The sequence below is a fragment of the Phyllobates terribilis genome, unplaced genomic scaffold (genome assembly GCF_046119375.1).
Source record: "Phyllobates terribilis strain yellow unplaced genomic scaffold, ASM4611937v1 Scaffold_9__5_contigs__length_417890890, whole genome shotgun sequence".
NCBI classification, from domain to species: domain Eukaryota; kingdom Metazoa; phylum Chordata; class Amphibia; order Anura; family Dendrobatidae; genus Phyllobates; species Phyllobates terribilis.
In genome coordinates this window covers 280,884,534-280,905,442 of record NW_027362769.1, presented here as the reverse complement: position 1 = coordinate 280,905,442, position 20,909 = coordinate 280,884,534, and the positions used below count along the sequence as shown (strand labels likewise).

General features: G+C 40.4%; 1 protein-coding gene across 2 annotated transcripts in view; it reads left to right on the top strand.

Annotated features, from left to right (window-relative positions):
- GLS (glutaminase) overlaps positions 1-20,909 on the top strand; it is a 672,521-nt gene that overhangs the window by 358,980 nt on the left and 292,632 nt on the right. For both annotated transcript variants that reach the window (XM_073647835.1, XM_073647836.1), the window contains exon 11: positions 19,132-19,182. In XM_073647835.1, the coding sequence (XP_073503936.1) occupies positions 19,132-19,182 (51 nt within the window). The remainder of the gene's footprint in view (positions 1-19,131; positions 19,183-20,909) is intronic.

Below are 20,909 nucleotides of genomic sequence, written 5' to 3'. Positions count from 1 at the left end.
TAAGAATTGCTACAGAAATCCCTCTTGCTGGGCACATTGGAGGATAAAAGACTTAAGCTTGTTTGACACATACAGTGGCTTGCAAAAATATTCACCCCCTCAGCATTTTTCATGTTTTGCTACCTCACAACCTGGAATTTCACTGGTTTTTTTTTGAGTGTTGAAGGCAAAACTGCTCTAGCTGTTTCAATTAGATGGTTTCCTCTGGTGAACAGCAATCTTCAAGTCTGACCACAGATTCTCAATTGGATTAAGGTCTAGGCTTTGACTAGGCCACTCCAAAACATTTATACGTTTCCCCTTAAACCACTTGAGCAGTGTTTCTCAACTCCAGTCCTCAGGACCCCACAACAGATCATGTTTTCAGGATCTCCTTAGTATTGCACAGGTGAGAGAACTTCCATCACCTGTACAATACTAAGGAAAGCCTGAAAACATGGCCTGTTGCGGGGTCCTGAGGACTGGAGTTGAGAAACACTGCACTTGAGTGTTGCTTTAGCAATATGCTTTAGCTCATTGTCTTGTTGGAAGTTGAACCTCTGTCCCAGTCTTAAATCACTGACAGACTGAGAAAGGTTTTGCTCAAGAATATCCCTCTAACTCACACAATACATCTTCCCCTCAACCAACCATTTTCTGTGTTCCTAATGCCAGCACAATGTTTCACTGTGGGGATGGTTTTCTTGAGGTGATGAGCTGTGTTGGCTTGGCACCTGACATAGCGTTTACCTTGGTGGCCAAAAAGTTACATTTTGGTCTCATCTAACCACAGCACCTTCCTCCATACATTTAGGTAGTCTCTGTTACGCATGTAGGTTGCACACGTGGTTCGTAGACCCACTGTGCCACGGTGCCGGGCTTACCTAGGAGAGGCATAGCTAAACGGCAACCTGGTGTTCACTGAAGCTGTTGATGGTGGAGTCATGCTTGAGCTGCAGGTAGTCACCAGGTATGACTTATAGGCTGTCCTCGGTACTGCAGCTGCTGTCCCCAGGGGTCAGCTATGCAGACACGGATAGGACTCGGGCTCTGTTCAGACTACTGGGTTCAGGATTCATGGGTAGAATGGTTACTGACACTGAGTCTCAGACAGGGCTTATTCTGAGATCGATAGGACAGTACGGACACATGGTATACTCAGATAGGAAAACTTTTATACACACGGGTCTCGGATATACAGTACAGACCAAAAGTTTGGACACACCTTCTCATTTTAAGATTTTTCTGTATTTTCATGACTATGAAAATTGTACATTCACACTGAAGGCATCAAAACTATGAATTAACACTTGTGGAATTATATACTTAACAAAAAAGTGTGAAACAACTAAAAATATGTCTTATATTCTAGGTTCTTCCAAGTAGCCACCTTTTGCTTTGATGACTGCTTTGCACACTCTTGCCATTCTCTTCATGAGCTTCAAGAGGTAGTCACCAGAAATGGTTTTCACTTCACAGGTGTGCCCTGTCAGGTTTAACAAGTGGGATTTCTTGCCTTATAAATGGGGTTGGGACCATCAGTTGTGTTGTGCAGAAGTCTTGTGGATACACAGCTGATAGTTCTACTGTATAGACTGTTAGAATTTGTACTATGGCAAGAAAAAAGCAGCTAAGTAAAGAAAATCAAGTGGCCATCATTACTTTAAGAAATGAAGGTCAGTCAGTCTGAAAAATTGGGAAAACTTTGAAAGTGTCCCCAAGTGCAGTTGCAAAAACCATCAAGCGCTACAAAGAAACTGGATCACATGAGGACCGCCCCAGGAAAGGAAGACCAAGAGTCACCTCTGCTTCTGAGGATAAGTTTATCCGGTCACCAGCCTCAGAAATCGCAGGTTAACAGCAGCTCAGATTAGAGACCAGGTCAATGCCACACAGAGTTCTAGCAGCAGACACATCTCTTCAACAACTGTGAAGAGGAGACTTTGTCCAGCAGGCCTTCATGGTAAAATAGCTGCTAGGAAACCACTGCTAAGGACAGGCAACAAGCAGAAGAGACTTGTTTGGGCTAAAGAACACAAGGAATGGACATTAGACCAGTGGAAATCTGTGCTTTGGTCTGATGAGTCCAAATTTGAGATCTTTGGTTCCAACCACCGTGTCTTTGTGCGACGCAGAAAAGGTGAACGGATGGACTCTACATGCCTGGTTCCCACCGTGAAGCATGGAGGAGGAGGTGTGATGGTGTGGGGGTGCTTTGCTGGTGACATTGTTGGGGATTTATTCAAAATTGAAGGCATACTGAACCAGCATGGCTACCACAGCATCTTGCAGCGGCATGCTATTCCATCTGGTTTGCGTTTAGTTGGACCGTCATTTATTTTTCAACAGGGCAATGACCCCAAACACACCTCCAGGCTGTGTAAGGGCTATTTGACCAAGTAGGAGAGTGATGGGGTGCTACGCCAGATGACCTGGCCTCCACAGTCACCAGACCTGAACCCAATCGAGATGGTTTGGGGGTGAGCTGGACCGCAGAGTGAAGGTAAAAGGGCCAACAAGTGCTAAGCATCTCTGGGAACTCCTTCAAGATTGTTGGAAGACCATTTCCGGTGACTACCTCTTGAAGCTCATCAAGAGAATGGCAAGAGTGTGCAAAGCAGTCATCAAAGCAAAAGGTGGCTACTTTGAAGAACCTAGAATATAAGACATATTTTCTGTTGTTTCACACTTTTTTGTTAAGTATATAATTCCACATGTGTTAATTCATAGTTTTGATGCCTTCAGTGTGAATGTACAATTTTCATAGTCATGAAAATACAGAAAAATCTTAAAATGAGAAGGTGTGTCCAAACTTTTGGTCTGTACTGTAGATTCAGATACCGCTGGAGCAGCTTCAGGGTTCGGGACTGGCTGCACAAGTACTAGGGACTACGGGTTCAGGACTGTCCACGCAAGGACCAGGGACTGTGGGTTCACGACTGGCCGCACAAGGACCAGGGTCTTAAGGTTCACGACACTGGCCACACCAGGACCAGGGGACCTCACAACTCACTAGTAGACTGCACATTACCTAATGATACTTTGTTGCTTGGTCCATCCCTAATGGAGAGAGTGCCTTTTAAACCAGATGCCTCCCAGCTATTGGCTTGGAGCAATCTTGCAGGTGTACTTTTATACTAAATGCCTCCCAGGCATTTAACTATGTGCACACGCTGCTTCTTAAGAGCACCGGTAAGTGTGGAGCGCACCACACATGGAGACAGGGAGCACACTGATGACCACGCCGCGTAGCCAGGACGGTGAGTATACCTGCATCCCTGCATTGAGGGGGAAGGGGAACCATGCAAGGGTGCTGGCAAATAGCATTTCAGTACACCCCCTTACACCTTCTCTTCTTCAAGCCTACGATGACTCTCTGCAGAGAAGTTGGAGGCCAACACCTCTTCGTGGACTCCCACGAATTCTCTTCAGGACTACGAATTCTCTCGTCCACTAGAAGAAAAGTGACATCTCTCACCATCTTCACAACTAAGATGCTTCTCTCTAACAAGCCATCCTCAGTATAGGACGAAGCGGGTGTAGTACCAGGAACTTGGCATTGGAAATTCTCTCTCCATTTGTTGAGATCAGCTACCACCATGAAGGATTTAAGGATCAACTGGAGTTCCTCCACCTAGTTGGTGGATTGCAAATTGAAGATGTTCTCTTCAACCGACCACCTAGAAACTGAAGATTCCTTCATTGGATCTATCTTCAGTCTGGTCTCCAAGAGGACACGTCCATGAGGCGGCGAAGTTTCTGTGGGAAGATCATTGGAACAATTGTCGGAACTGTATGGAGACATCGGTTCCCTTCCTTCGGAGACACCAGCACACAGCGAGTCAGCAACTAGCAGACCAGGCGGAGAATAAGGCAACACTGACGACTGACCTGGACATATGGGGATCCTACACCTCTTGTGACTCCACTGTCCCCAACAAAGCACAACACAAAGTCTCCAGACTAGAACGGGCACTTGAGTACTCAGCTCTGGATGACCTATGGAAAAACCAGACAGCACAAGGAAGGCGATCTTTTCCGTATGCTCTGCTCCTATTTGGAGATCTAGTTGCTTGGAAATGACTTGACTGATTTTAGTAGGGCTTGTCCTTCACCTGATAACACCCTCATCTGATTCTAGTGCTGTCGGACGGGAATCAGACACCGACTCTTCACGGCCTTCAACAGCAACTCTCCCACCGCACCGAAGCCTCCACTTGCCACAGATACAGTCACAGTCATTGGTGAAAAGGGAGTACTCTCGCCAAGGGCATCCTCTCCTATTGGCCCAAAGCTTTTGAGGTTTTTAGACTTCTCAGGACAAAGACCATCAGGATATTCCACACAACCGCAGCGATACCGCAATCTCTTCTCATGGCTGAGTTCCGGCTTCTCCTCAGCCAGCCAAACACGGTCGACATTCATGGAATTCTGTATGGGTAGTTGCCTCAGCCGGCTGGGTAACGGGTGGTCTTTAGAAGGACAGAGCCAGACGTGATGGTTTCCTCACACTCGTCACCTGTCTGATCTTCTCTTGGAAGCTGGGAGGGGAAGATGTCACAGAAGGTTCCGCATTCGGCTCATCGAAGACCTTTTGGAAGGCCATCAGGAAGGCCTACAGGTCCGAGGTGATAGGAGCCCCTTTTCCCATAGGGTATTGAGCCATGCTAGGGCATCTCCTGCTAGGCAGTACATTAGGAATCCCACCTTGACCCGATCGGAAGAAAACTGATGGCCCAATACTACATTGTGCCACATGCAGTTCTCTAGGAACTCACGGAACTGCTTCGAATCCCCATAGTACCGTGGCGGATCAGAAAGAATGAGTTCCATTCCAGAGGCATACGTTTAAGGTTGAATTAGCACAGCCGTAGGTACTTTAACTTGGGCTAGCGCAACTGATGTCAGGGCTCCCAATCAGGCATCTAATGTCTGCAGAAGGAACTAATTTTTTTCTTGGTTTTCTCACTGGTAGCTCAGCTGCCTAAGGTGCTGGTGAAGACTGAAGGGAGAGATTGGAAACGTTAGCTCCCTTCTCTTTACTTTGTGTACAGAGAGGTACAATAGGCCTCAACAGGATTCTCCCCATTCAAACTCATTTATGGGAGAAGGATAAGGGCGCATCTTACTATGATTAAGGACTGTTGGAAGGCTAACCAACAAACTCTGTGGTGGAATATGTACTGAGACACAGGGAAAGAATGCAGAAACTGAGAAACCTGGCTCATGAGAATGTGACGTAAACCAACCAGAAACTCTGGTATGACCGCAATGCCTGACTGAAGGCATATGAAGTGGGGCAGAAGGTTTGGTTGTTGATTCCTATGTTGCAGAACAAGTTACGAGCTGCATGTTAGGGTCTCTACACTGCATACAAGCGTTTAAATGACATTTAACTACAGTGGTGTGAAAAAGTGTTTGCCCCCTTCCTGATTTCTTATTATTTAGCATGTTTGTCACACTTAAATGTTTCAGATTACAAAACAAATTTAAATGTTAGACAAAGATCACACAAGTAAACACAAAATGCCATTTTTAAATGAACGTCTTTATTATTAAGGGAAAAATAAATCCCAAACTACAGGGCACTGTGTGAAAAAATGATTGCCCCCTAAACTTAATAACTGGTTGGGCCACCCTTAGCAGCAACAACTGCAATCAAGCATTTGCGATAACTGGCATTGAGTCTTTTACAGCTCTCTGGAGGAATTTTAGCCCAATCATTTTTGCTAAATTGTAGTAATTCATCCACTATGTAGGGTTTCCAAGCATGAAACGCCTTTTTAATGTCATGCCACAGCATCTCAATTGGATTAAGGTCAGGACTTCGACTAGGCCACTCCAAAGTCTTAATTTTGTTTTTCTTAAGCTATTCAGAGCTGGAATTGCTGGTGTGTTTTGGATGATTGTCCTGCTGTATAACCCAAGTGAGCTTCAACTTGAGGTCATAAACGGATGGCCGGACATTCTCTTTTAGGATTTTTTGGTAGACAGCAGAATTCATGGTTCCATTTACCACAGAAAGTCTTCCAGGTCCTAAAGCTGCAAAACTGCCCCAGACGAGCACACTACCACCACAATATTTTACTGTTGGTATGATGGTCCTTTTCTGCAATTCTGTTACTTCTACGCCAGCTGTAATGGGACATGCACCTTCCAAAAAGTTCAACTTTTGTCTCGTCAGTCCACAGAGTATTCTCCAAAAGTCTTGGCGATCATCAAGATGTTTTCTGGCAAAACTGAGATGAGCCTTTGTGTTCTTTTTGCTCAGCAGTGGTTTTTGCCTTGGAACTCTGCCATGCATGACATTTTTGCCCAGCCTCTTTCTTATGGTGGAGTCATGAACACTGATCTTAACTGAGGCAATTCTTTGGATGTTGTTGTGGGGTCTTTTGTGACCTCTTGGATGAGTTGTCGATGTGCTCTTGGGGTCATTTTGGTCAGCCGGCCACTCCTGGGAAGGTTCACCACTGTTCCATGTTTTCGTCTTTTGTGGATAACGGCTTTCACTGTGCTTCGCTGGAGTCCCAAAGCTTTAGAATTGGCTTTATTACCTCTTCCAGACTGATAGATCTCAATTACTTTGTTTCTCACTTGTTCCTGAATTTCTTTGGACTGCAGCATGATGTCTAGCTTTTGATCATATTTTGGTCTACTTCACTTTGTCAGGCAGGTCCTATTTAAGTGATTTCTTGATTGAGAACAGATGTAACAGTAATCAGGCCTATGTGTGGCTAGGGAAATTGAACTCAGCTTCCCAAAGATGTGATTAGCCACAGTTAATTTATGTTTTAAAGGGGCGATCACTTTTTCACACAGAGCCCTGTAGGTTTGGATTTCTTTTTCACTTAACCCCTTCGCAACCCTGGGATTTTCCATTTTTGCATTTTCGTTTTTTGCTCCCCTTGTTCCCAGAGCCATAGCGTTTTTATTTTTTCGTCAATATGGCCGTGTGAGGGCTTATTTTTTGCAGGATAAGTTGTCCTTTTGAACGACATTGCTGGTTTTACCATATCGTGTACGGGAAAAAAATTCCAATTGCGGTGAAATTGCAAAAAAAGTGCAGTACCACAGATTTTTTATTTTTTTTTTTACCACGTTCACTGAATGCTAAAACTGACCTGCCATTATTATTCTCCAGGTCATTTCGAGTTTGTAGACACCAAACATGTATAGTTTCTTTTTTATTTAAGTGGTGAAAAAAAATTCCAAAGTTTGCTAAAAAAAAAAAAAATGGTGCCATAGCATCTCCAGTTTTTGGGATCTGGGGCTGGTTGAGGGCTTATTTTTTGCGCGCCAAGCTGAAGTTTTTATTGATACCATTTTGGGGTAGATCCGATGTTTTGATCGCCCGTTATTGCATTTTATTGCAATGTTGCGGCGACCAAAAAACGTAATTCTGGCGTTTAGAATTTTTTTCTCGTTACGCCATTTACCGATTGGAGCAATTCTTTTTTTTATATTGATAGATCATGCGATTCTGAACACGGCGATACCAAATATGTGTATGTGGGTTTTTTTTTTAATTATTTTATTTTGAATGGGGCGAAAGGGGGGTGATTTAAACTTTTATATTTTTTTAATTTTTTTTAATATTTTGAAAAACATTTTTTTTCACTTTTGGCTTGCTTCTGTAGTCTCCATAGGAGACTAGAAGCAGCAACTGTCTGATCGCCTCTGCTACATAGAGGTGATCAGCGCTGGATGAAGGAGAAAAGCGAAGATTGAGGACTTCAACTAGAGACGTCACTGGTGAGTCATAATTTTTTCCTCAGAATTGAGTGATTCCATAATTTTTTCCCTCTGCTTGGTGTGAAAAAAATTACCCTTACTGAGTACCACATTTTTTTTCTTGATTTCTTGTACTGTTTCTTAAAGCCCTAAAGTTGGCATTTGAAATGACTTTAGTTTTGTGCAATGTCTGTGATCTGCTTTTTTTCAACAACATTAAACAACTGAATGAACATCCTCCGAGCCCGGTGATTCCATAATTTTTGCCAGGGGTTGTACTATGTGCAGAGCTTCTGTGTAGAATGTCACTGATGATCACTGTATTACCTGTACACTGACACTATATACATATGACTCTATATGACTCATGGAGTGCCATGCAAATGTTGGAATTATATGTATATATTAATGCATTTTCCCATGTTTCCGGGAGAAAAGATACTTTTAAGTCAGATTCCCATCTAGACATACTAGTATTTTTTATTAGTGTAGTTTCTTTGTTGAAAATTGTAAAATAAAGTTGTAAATATATTTAGAACTTCAAAATATATTATGGTTGGTATTACACAGAAGGTTGGCAGTTGCTTCCGAGATAAGGTTTTTTTTTAGGTTATTTTTTTATATCTGGGAAGGGTAAAAATATCCTTAATAAAAAGGTCTATACGTGATGCGGATTTATGGGCATCCGAGAAGTGTGTATATTCCTTTGAGGTAGTATTGATGCATCTAAAAATATCAAAAAGTAAATTTTTATAAAGCCAAGTGTTAAGAGTGGAGGAATGGTGGCAAGTTGAAGAAGATGAGTCCATAAGACCGTCAGGGACGATGTTAAAGTCTCCTATTAGGATTAATTCCCCTTTTTTTTTACTGTTAAGACTTTTTTTTATTAACTTGTCTAGGAAATTAAAGTGATGTTTATTAGGGTCATATACATTAGTTATTGTACATAATTGATTATTTAGTTGACAGACCAGGATATGGAATCTTCGTTGGGAATCACAGTGTTCTTCTATAAATTTAAAAGGGATGGTGTTTCTAATTATTGTGGCTACACCTGCTTTCTTTCTTGCATTTAGTGATTCATATATACAGTGGTAGCCAAAAGTATTGGCACCCCTGCAATTCTGTCGGATAATACTCAGTTTCTTCCTAAAAATGATTGCAATCACAAATTCTTTGGTCTTATTATCTTCATTTAATTTGCTTGCAAGGAAAAAAACACAAAAGAGAATGAAGCAAAAATCAAATCATTGATCATTTCACACAATACTCCAAAAATGGGCCAGACAAAAGTATTGGCACCCTCAGCCTAATACTTGGTTGCACAACCTTTAGCCAAAATAACTGCGAACAACCGCTTCCGGGAACCATCAATGAGTTTCTTACAATGCTCTGCTGGAATCGTAGACCATTCTTCTTTGGCAAACTGCTCCAGGTCCCTGATATTTGAAGGGTGCCTTCTCCAAACTGCCATTTTGAGATCTCTCCACAGGTGTTCTATGGGATTCAGGTCTGGACTCATTGCTGGACTCCTTGGAAGTCTCCAGTGCTTTCTCTCAAACCATTTTATAGTGCTTTTGGAAGTGTGTTTTGGGTCATTGTCCTGCTGGAAGACCCATGACCTCTGAGGGAGACCCAGCTTTCTCACACTGGGCCCTACATTATGCTGCAAAATTTGTTGGTAGTCTTCAGACTTCATAATGCCATGCACACGGTCAAGCAGTCCAGTGCCAGAGGCAGCAAAGCAACCCCAAAACATCAGGGAACCTCCGCCATGTTTGACTGTAGGGACCGTGTTCTTTTCTTTGAATGCCTCTTTTTTTTCCTGTACACTCTATGTTGATGCTTTTTCCCAAAAAGCTCTACTTTTGTCTCATCTGACCAGAGAACATTCTTCCAAAACGTTTTAGGCTTTCTCAGGTAAGTTTTGGCAAACTCCAGCCTGGCTTTTTTATGTCTCGGGGTAAGAAGTGGCGTCTTCCTGGGTATCCTACCATACAGTCCCTTTTCATTCAGACGCCGACGGATAGTACGGGTTGACACTGTTGTACCCTCGGACTGCAGGGCAGCTTGAACTTGTTTGGATGTTAGTCGAGGTTCTTTATCCACCATCCGCACAATCTTGCGTTGAAATCTCTCGTCAATTTTTCTTTTCCGTCCACATCTAGGGAGGTTAGCCACAGTGCCATGGGCTTTAAACTTCTTGATGACACTGCGCACGGAAGACACAGGAACATTCAGGTCTTTGGAGATGGACTTGTATCCTTGAGATTGCTCATGCTTCCTCACAATTTGGTTTCTCAAGTCCTCAGACAGTTCTTTGGTCTTCTTTCTTTTCTCCATGCTCAATGTGGTACACACAAGGACACAGGACAGAGGTGGAGTCAACTTTAATCCATGTTAACTGGCTTCAAGTGTGATTTAGTTATTGCCAACACCTGTTAGGTGCCACAGGTAAGTTACAGGTGCTGTTAATTACACGAATTAGAGAAGCATCACATGATTTTTCAAACAGTGCCAATACTTTTGTCCACCCCCTTTTTTAGGTTTGGTGTGGAATTATATCCAATTTGGCTTTAGGACAATTCTTTTTGTGTTTTTTCATTGAAGACAAATTAAATGAAGAGAATAATACCAAAGAATTTGTGATTGCAATCATTTTCAGGAAGAAACTGAGTATTATCTGACAGAATTACAGGGGTGCCAATACTTTTGGCCAGCACTGTATAAGGGAAATTTTTGTGGAAACATTTGGGGTGATTTTCTTTTGAAAATTTGGTTTCCTGTAGACAAATTAGGTCAGCGTGTGACTTATTAATTTCATTCCACTAAGAGAATCTTTTATGTGGATTGTTTAGGCCTCTAACGTTGTATGTCATTAGATTGATACACATAGTGACAGATTATTGATTAAATGAGAGGATTAAAATGTAGTAGTTTTTTAGACTTATGTATTGTTGGGGAATATCACGTGAGTTATTTAAGATTGATCAGGTTATACAGTAACAATAATAAAACTTAAAATTGATCACAGTATTTAATAAATAGCAATAACAGAATCTAAGTTAAAATAAAAAACAAAATATAAAGTTGGGTAACACTTTGTGACAAAGTCCTCCAGGATGAATCCAATAAATAAGAGGATAATGTTTCTTCTTGGGGGGAAAATGTCAGTGAAAGAGACCGTGGGTGGGTATCCATAGATATGAAGAGGAAGTAGGATAAGAACATTTTAATAAATATAGAGCATTTAAGGTACATATATTGTATCATAGCTGTAATGAATAATATATTTTATTAGACAGTAGTAGAGTGTCCGGGAACAAGCGGGTACTGATTATTTAATTATAGCAGATTTAACGTATGGCTGTGGGGGAAGGGGAAGGGCTAGCTTTTTGATAAGAGGGATCTTTAATGGATGAAATAAAGTTTGAATCCTCTTCGGGAGAGAAAAGGGGAATGGTTTTCCCTTTAAAATGTACTAGGAGTTTTGTTTGTCTGTAGGATATATCCATATTTCTTAGGGTGGAAGTAATTTCTCTGAAAGACTTACGGGTGTCAATTGTTTCCTTAGATAAGTCTGCGAATATTTTAAGATGGTTGTATGGTTCTGGAAATTTTTTCTCTTCTTTAATAAAATTCTGAACCCTCTCTTTTGTATTAAAAAAAAGTGGATTCTGAGAATTGTGTCCCTGGGAGAAGCTGTAGGAATGGATGCTGGGCGGGGCAGTCGGTGAATTCTGTCTATTGTTAAGTCAGTATTAGTTAGAGTTGGGATCATTTTTTTGAAAAATATTTTAATATAGTCTGATAGGTTGTTAAGAGATAAATACGCATAAACGGATAAACAGACTCATTTCCAATATATTCGTCTATTTAGAAAAATAATGAGGATACCCAATATTCCATATATTAATTCTCATCCCTCATTAGAATAGATCAAAAAATAATAATTCTTGTGCTATCAAAATTTGAAAGTTTATTACATCAAAAATTACAGAATTACACAGCCAACAAACAGAACCCTTATATAAAATAGCCCCTAAACAACACCCGTTTAAAAGACTTGGGCAGTGTGGTTCTAGATGAAAGTATTATGTGGCATCATGATTATGTCATCAAAATTTAGTAGTGAGCATGATACAAGAGTTCAATTCATATATTCCAGGAGTAAGGTTACATGGATAATTTTAGTAGTAACCATGATACAAGAGTTGAATTCATATATTCCAGAAATAAAGTTACATGGATAACATATATTGTAAATTACATATAATTACAGCTTTATGATAACAACCATTTGTAACAGCAATTATAGTTGCAATACATGATTCTAGAGTTGATATTAGAAACTAATAAATGCATCACATATACTTTAGGTTTTGTATCATGATCATTATCTCAATGGGTCAAAGAGTCATACATTTTTAGGATATAAAGAGCCACCCAGAGATAGATCGAGATAGTAGAAGCAAAGAAAAACGCTATGACCCCCAAAGCTTGATGAAGATCTATTTAGTCAGCAGTAATTATACAGACCATGTGCCATCTTATTGGAAACCACACTGCCTCGTACCCCAACGTGCGTTTCACGTTCTGCTTCGTCAGGGGGTACTGAGGCAGTGCCATACCTGGGTTTTTATCTAGTGAATAAATTCAAGTCACCTGGAGCAACCCATGATCACTGGCACGTGTATTCCACCCATCGCATGTTGCACTCCCGCGGCCGGCGTCCCGGAAGTCCAGCTGCGCCTGTCCACAAAGCCAGAGTTCTGATTGGACGCCTGGCGATGGAGGCGAGGTCACGATGACGCGGCGCACACGCGTATATGTGATACATTTATTAGTTTCTAATATCAACTCTAGAATCATGTATTGCAACTATAATTGCTGTTACAAATGGTTGTTATCATAAAGCTGTAATTATATGTAATTTACAATATATGTTATCCATGTAACTTTATTTCTGGAATATATGAATTGAACTCTTTTATCATGTTTACTACTAAAATTATCCATGTAACCTTACTCCTGGAATATATGAATTGAACTCTTGTATCATGCTCACTACTAAATTTTGATAATCATAATGCCAAATAATACTTTCATCTAGAACCACACTGCCCAAGTCTTTTAAACGGGTCTTTTTTAGGAGCTATATTATATAAGGGTTCTGTTTGTTGGCTGTGTAATTCTGTAATTTTTGATGTAATAAATTTTCAAAGAATTATTATTTTTTGATCTAGTCTAATGAGGGATGAAAATTAATATAGGTTGTTAAGAGGTATGCTCTCTGAAATACCCCGAATTTTTAAATTATTTCTTCGGCTGCGGTCCTCTAAATCCGCAAGTTTGTTTTTGAGTTTGCAAATCTCCAAATTTGGCAAATTTAGTTTTTAAAAGTTTGTCAGTATTAGTTTTTACTATTACTAGTCTTTTTTCGTGGTCTCCTAATTTTTTATTAAAAAGGTTGGAGGTTGACTGAAAAAGATCAGCCTGTCTCTCAAATCCTAGTTTCATATTTTCATTGATTTTGTTGGCCAGGTCCATCAAATAACTTTCTGCGTTGCTTGTTCCTGGTCTAGGGAGGTCTAGCAGACTGGGTGAGGTGTGATTAGAGTAACCAGTAGGGGAGGTATAGTCAAAATCTTTTTTTGAACAATTCTTGACCAGGCTTAAGTTTGGGGATGAGTCGTTATTTTCAACCTCAGAGACATCTTGGGATGGAGTATATTTTTGGCCCAATTTCCCGGTTCCTTCCTTTTGGATGATACAGAAGCGTCCATGTCTTCTGTTAAAGTTTTAGTAAATGATAATTTTGTATGTGACTGTCTATTTTTCCTTTGTTTAGAGAAGTAGTAGAAGAGTTATCTGATAGGGGTTTTGTCAAGCCACCTTTTTTGGCAGAATTGGAGTAGGAAGGGGATGTGATTGGTTTGGTGTGTTCAATTAAAATGTCATCCCTTTTAAGGGGAGACCTGGATTTGAATGGGCTAATAGTATTAGGAAAATCGTCTGGGGGGTTGCATAGGGAATGATGTTGGGAGTGTTTTCCTTTATCAGATTTGGGTGGATTACTCAAGGAGGAGATGGTGGTTTGGGGTTTATTTATCACCACTCTTGCTCATTTTTTTTTTTAAGAAAGGAAATTGATGAGTAAGGTTAATAAAGTTTAGTATAAAGGTTACGTAATACTTAGCTAAGAGATGTATATCAAACTATTCTTTAAATATAGGAGGTTAAATATTATGATCTTTAAATAAATTAGTTTAAAGAGAATAAATTAGGTTGGTTTATATAGAAAATAGAAAATAAGCTTGGTTCAAATAATCGCCTTTTAAGTATACCAAATAAGCTGATATATAATTAGCGATATTTTTGTTTTATGAAACTGATGAGATAGATTGTGTAGAAGGAACTTAGCTTAAGAAAGAACCATAAAATACTTTAAATGTATAATCTACTATATACTAATAGTATGATTATAGGTTACAACCTAAAATAATTTGATCTGTCGAGCAGGTAATAATCTAAGATCCTATAGAAGGGCTTATTAATAGTGTTGTGTTCTTTGACAGTTAGAAGTTGGGAATGCAATCTAGTTATTATAACCCGATACTAATAAATTGAAATGTAAATTTTTCTAAAAGGGGGTCACCACAAAGGCAGTAGACTCTATTATTTAGGTTCGTATAAGTGATGCAGAAGAGGTTGCAGATGGGTCTTGTGCTAATCACCATACAGAATTAAGGTTTGAAATAAAGTAAAACTGTTGTCTTGAAGAGAGTTGACTTTAAAAGAATTAGGTTTTCTTTAAATCCTCCTGTTGCTTATAGGGTTAATAGGGAGAGTAGGGAAATCTAGCAGTGATGTCAATCAAAACAGTATCTGTAGCCAGAAGATTGTGGTTTGACTTTGTTGATAGTAGTTGCTATAGCAACCCTTGAAGCCGGCAGTTGTTACATTGAAATGATACTTAGCTTGACTGGGTCCCCTGAGATATTAGTAACATTTTAGCGCTGATTGAACAAGGGGGAGGGGGAGTGTTTATCTGAATAGACACCCTGCAGTTTCAGATAGCAATTCCGATCAAGTTGTTGTGACTGTCTGATAAAGGATGGACTGACAGGCTATGAGCTTTGATGTGAGACAGAAGATGCGCGATCACTCCGCGCTGTCAGATCTCGTTGTCAGTGGTCGTTTCATCAGATGATCCAGACGTGGTCTCCGTAAGCAAAGCTGCCAAGGATGCTATGGACCTCCCCTCAGCACAGCCTGCTTGCGTAACGCCGGATCTTCAACCTACGAGTTGATAACACCTCTGATAGCAGGCGCGCGGACACTGCCAACAACCTCAATGTCTGTTGCCAAGGTTAACCCTGAGCATCACAAATTACAGGATGTAGATATAACTGGCAATGGGGGCGCGAGCACTGTTAATATCCTTTATGAATGGTGTCAGGGATGTCCATAAATATTGCAGTCTAAAGTAAAGATGTAATAGAGATTCTTTTACCTCCAATTAATAAATAAGTATGCCATAAAGAAGTAACCTTTCAGAGTGGTCGTAATTAATTAAAAGTCCAATAGAGAGGAGATGATGAAAAGCTGCACTCACTGTTTATGTAAAAATAAGAGTCCTTTATTTCATATTCGGATAAAATGAATGGAAAGCAGGGAGTGCGGGGAGGAGGTGGACGACAGCTGTTTCACGCTCTAACTAGCACTTCTGCGGGTCCATGTGATGAAATTCTCAATAAGTTTGATGTGTCACGTGACCCTCTTCCCATTGAAAAAAAAAAGTTGGATCCAAAATGGCCTACTTCAAAATGGCCGCCATGGTCACCACCCATCTGGAAAAGTTTTCCCCCTCCCGTATACTAATGTGCCACAAACAGGAAGTTGATATCACCAACCATTCCCATTTAATTTAGGTGTATTCATATAAATGGCCCACCCTGTATAGCTACACCCCTTAGCCACACCCTTTTAACATTTCATTCTATCCTTCCCACATAAAGAATACATTAGAAAGTGATGGACAACCCCTTTAAAGCTGTGTTCACATTACTGCTAAACCTTCCTGTTTTCCTGTTCCATTATCGGAACAGAGCAACGGAAAGCAGATGGGGATGGATTCATCATTGATCACACAACAGAGCCCATCTGTCTCCACTGATTATACTGTGCTTCGTAAACCTTCTGTCAATATTCCCATCATATTTTGCACCTAAGTTTTTGTTTTAATAAGTCCACGATCAGGCCGTCTCCTCAGGGTTTTTTTTCTGTCCTCAAGTCATCTACTGAGGGTTCTTTTCTGTCCTCAGGCCATCTCCTCAGTTTTCCTCAATGTCCTCAGGTCATCTCATCAGTACTCTTCTCTGACTTCAGGCTGTCTCCTCAGCGTTCCTCTCTGTCCTCAGGCCATCTCCTCAGTATTCCTCAATGTCCTCAGGTCATCTCATCAGTACTCTTCTCTGACTTCAGGCTGTCTCCTCGGCGTTCCTCTCTGTCCTCAGGCCAAGGCATATTGCAACTTTGAACGTCACAATGTGCAGCAGAACAAGGGCAGAGAGGGGCATCTTAAAATGGGTTTTCTCTTTCAATCTTCTTTTCACTAGACCTGGATAAAATACGGCTTGCAAGTCACCTCTAGCCCTTTGGCTATTCCCGTACGTTCCACGGACGGAGACAGCTGAAGGGTTGAAAATAGTGGCCCATGGGGGGCACCATACGGTCGCCCTCCCCTGCCCAGTATCCTAATTTCACCGTTATCTATTAAATGGGAATGCAGATATCGGTGAATATATAAGTAGTTTTTTTTTTTATTGTGAATGTGTGGGATCATACTGCATATAGGGGGGGCACTGTTTTCATACTGTATATAGGGGGCTCTGTGTGGTCTCACTGTATATTGGGTGGCTGTGTGAAGTACCATACTGTATATATGGGGCTGTGTGAGAGATCATACTACATATAGGGGGCTGTGGGTGGTATCATACTGTATATAGAGGCTGTGTGTGGGATCATACTGTATATAGGGGCTGTGTGTGGGATCATACTGTAGAGAGTGGGTCATATGGGGATCATATGGTAGAAAGGGGGCTGTGGGGGATCATTCTATATATAGAGAGGTTGTGTGTAGGATCATACTGTATATAGGGGGCAAATGTTGGGTGTATCCAGCATCACATCCACAGGAAATGATTAAAATCAGTCCTTTATTATTCCATATTAAAATTCTAGCTTAAAAACATCCATGGAGAATTGTTCAGAGAAAAATATACCGTGAATTGTGAAAGTATTTGGCCCCCTTGAACTTTTCTACCTTTTGCCACATTTCTGGCTCCAAACATAAAGATATAAAATTATATTTTTTGTGGGGGAAGAATCAACAACAAGTGGGACACAATCGTGAAGTGGAACAAAATTTATTGGAAATTTTAAACTTTTAAAAAAAAATAAAAACTGAAAAGTGAGGCGTGCAATATTATTCGGCCCCTTTACTTTCAGTGCAGCAAACTCACTTCAGAAGTTCAGTGAGGATCTCTGAATGATCCAATGTTGTCCTAAATGACTGGTAATGATAAATAGAATCCACCTGTGTGTAATCAAGTCTCCGTATAAATGCACCTGCTCTGTGATAGTCTCAGCGTTCTTTTTCAAGTGCAGAGAGCATCATGAAGACCTAGGAACACACCAGGCAGGTCCGAGATACTGTTGTGGCGAAGTTTAAAGCCGGATTTGGATACAAAAAGATTTCCTAAGTTTTAAACATCTCAAGGAGCACTGTGCAAGCGATCATATTGAAATGGAAGGAGTATCAGACTACTGCAAATCTACCAAGACCCGGCAGTCCCTCTAAATTTTCATCTCGAACAAGGAGAAGACTGATCAGAGATGCAGCCAAAAGGCCCATGATCACTCTGGATGAACTGCAGAGATCTACAGCTGAGGTTGGAGAGTCTGTCCATAGGGCAACAATCAGTCATACACTGCACAAATCTGGCCTTTATGGAAGAGTGGCAAGAAGAAAGCCATTTCTCAAAGATATCCATAAAAAGTCTCGTTTGAAGTTTGCCACAAGCCACCTGGGAGACACACCAAACATGTGGAATAAGGTGCTCTGGTCAGATGAAACCAAAATCAAACTTTTTGGCCACAATGCAAAACGATATGTTTGGCGTAAAAGCAACACAGCTCATCACCCTCAAAACACCATCCCCACTGTCAAACATGGTGGTGGCAGCATCATGGTTTGGGCCTGCTTTTCTTCAGCAGGGACAGGGAAGATGGTTAAAATTGATGGGAAGATGGACGGTGCCAAATACAGGACCATTCTGGAAGAAAACCTGTTGGAGTCTGCAAAAGACCTGAGACTGGGATGGAGATTTATCTTCCAACAAGACAATGATCCCAAATATAAAGCAAAATCTACAATGGAATGGTTCAAAAATAAACGTATCCAGGTGTTAGAATGGCCAAGTCAAAGTCCAGACCTGAATCCAATCGAGAATCTGTGGAAAGAGCTGAAAACTGCTGTTCACAAACGCCCTCCATCCAACCTCAATGAGCTCGAGCTGTTTTGCAAGGAAGAATGGGTATGAATTTCAGCCTCTTGATGTGCAAAACTGATAGAGACATACCCCAAGCGACTTGCAGCTGTAATCGCAGCAAAAGTTGGCGCTACAAAGTATTAACTCAAGGGGGGCGAATAATATTGCACGCCCCACTTTTCATTTTTTTTTTTTTTTTTAAAAAGTTTAAAATATCCAATAAATTTCGTTCCACTTCACGATTGTGTCCCACTTGTTGTTGATTCTTCGCAAAAAAATTAGAATTTTATATCTTTATGTTTGAAGCCAGAAATGTGGCAAAAGCTAGAAAAGTTCAAGGGGGCTAAATACTTTCACAATGCACTGTATATTGGGGATAAACCTTACGCATTTCGAACAGTTTAGTTCTTATTCATAGTTCAATCCCTATGTGTATAGAATCCATTTTATATCCAAGGAAAGAGGAAATGTCGCTTGTGTGTTGTAAAAAAATAATATTAAACATAATAAATTACAATATGGAGTATTCTAGTTTAATAATATACATAAGATCTGATCTAATGTTCATTCCCGTTGGAGTATGTGTATCTAAAGTAAAAATCTAAGAAGCCTCTCTGTATTTTTAAAGACGTGATTTATCTCCTCCTCAAAGTACTGACGTTCCCATTGTGAACATGTAGGAAATGTTTAGAGGCACCTGAGAGACTTTGTGTGGTTTTATTTTGATAATATTGATTGTGATACCAGAATATTCCTTTAAGGCAAAAAGAGCTATATCCTTACAGGTTCAATAACATACTTATTAGATTTTAAATGAACAATTATTCTATGTACATGTAGTTATTTTTTCTTTTTCAATTCACAGTGTTTTCCAGAGCACACTGACATGGTGGGAACCTTAGATTTTTATTTCCAGGTAAGAAAATGTGATATGATAATTTGACTGATTTTATTTAATTTATTTATTTATTTTCTGTTAGTTGTCTAATTCGAGATATAACTGATGATTTTTCATGCTTTTAAAGATGTTTGTCACAAAAGTCTGCCATCACTATAAGGCCCCCTTCACATGTTCGTGTGGCATCTGTTTTTTCATGGATACCACACATACTCATTACAATTTATGCTGCTGCACACATATCCGTCGCACTGGCAGTGAGACTGGGCTGCCATGGGACTGCATATGTGCGACACTTCTGGCCAAATTCCAACTAGATGTGCTTGGCCTTGCTCAATTCACTTATATTGAGTGAGGCTGTGCACATCATTATTATTATTTATTATTATAGCGCCATTCAGGGCTGTGGAGTTGGTATAAAATGGACCAACTCTGACTCCTAAAATATGTAATAAATTGGTTACAGTAGTTCGGTGTCATGGAAATTGACGAGATGGAGGTTTGGCTTACCGACTCCACAGCCCTGGCGCCATTGATTCTATGGCACATTACATGTGAAGCACATCTAGTTGGACTGTGGCTGGGAATATTCATATCGCATACTTGACTTCCCACGCCCAGCACCTGAGAAACCTGACAAGCGCGCACTGCATGCGCTGTGTGCACTGTGAGGATTCACAAGTCTGCTGTCACATAGAGTGAGTGCAGACATTCATGCCAAACCTGGACAACCCATTTAATACATGGCAATGGAAATTTGGAAATTGTCCATAAATATGTTTGTAAATAATATTTTTGTGAAAATCAAATGTTGATAATACTTTAAATTTATAGAAATATTACGAATTACCCTATATTACCTTGACCTAGATAAATGTAAATGACTTCTGTTATTTTATATGGTTTTGTTAGTTGTCATTCACTGGAAATATTGTTAAAATATAGTTCAGCAGATGAAAAAGAAAATGAAACATCCCATTTATGTTCTGTTTACATAATTGTGGAAACACACTGACTTTTAGTATTAAAGTAATATACAGCTGTACAAATACACTATGTTGCCAATATGCAAACATATACTGTTGTACTCAAAAGTTTACATACCCCGGCAGAATTTGGTCTGTCTTGGTCTTGTTTCAGACAATATGAATGATAACAAAAAACTTTTTCTCCAGTCATGGTTATCGGTTGGGTGAAGCCATTTATTGTCAAACTACTGTGTTTTCTCTTTTCAAACTTTAATGACAACCAAAAATATCCAAATGACCCTGATCAAAAGTTCACATACCCCAGTTCTTAATACAGTGTATTGCCCCCTCTAACATCAATGACAGCTTGAAGTCTGCTGTGGATGAGGTTCTTTATTTTCTCAGATGGTAAAGCTGCCCATTCTTCTTGGCAAAAAGCCTCCAGTTCCTGTAAATTCCTGAGCTGTCTAGCATGAACAGCGCGCTTGAGATCTCCCCAGAGTAGCTCAATGATATTGAGGTCAGGAGACTGAGATGGCCACTCCAGAACCTTCACTTTGTTCTGCTGTAGCCAATGGCAGGTCGACTTGGCCTTGTGTTTTGGATCATTGTCATGGTGGAACGTCCAAGTACGTCCCATGCGCAGCTTCCGGGCTGATGAGTGCAAATTTGCCTCCAGTATTTGCTGATAACGTGCTGCATTCATCCTTCCTTCAGCTTTTACTAAGTTTCCTGTGTCTTTGTAGCTCACATATCCCCAAAACATCAGCGATCCAC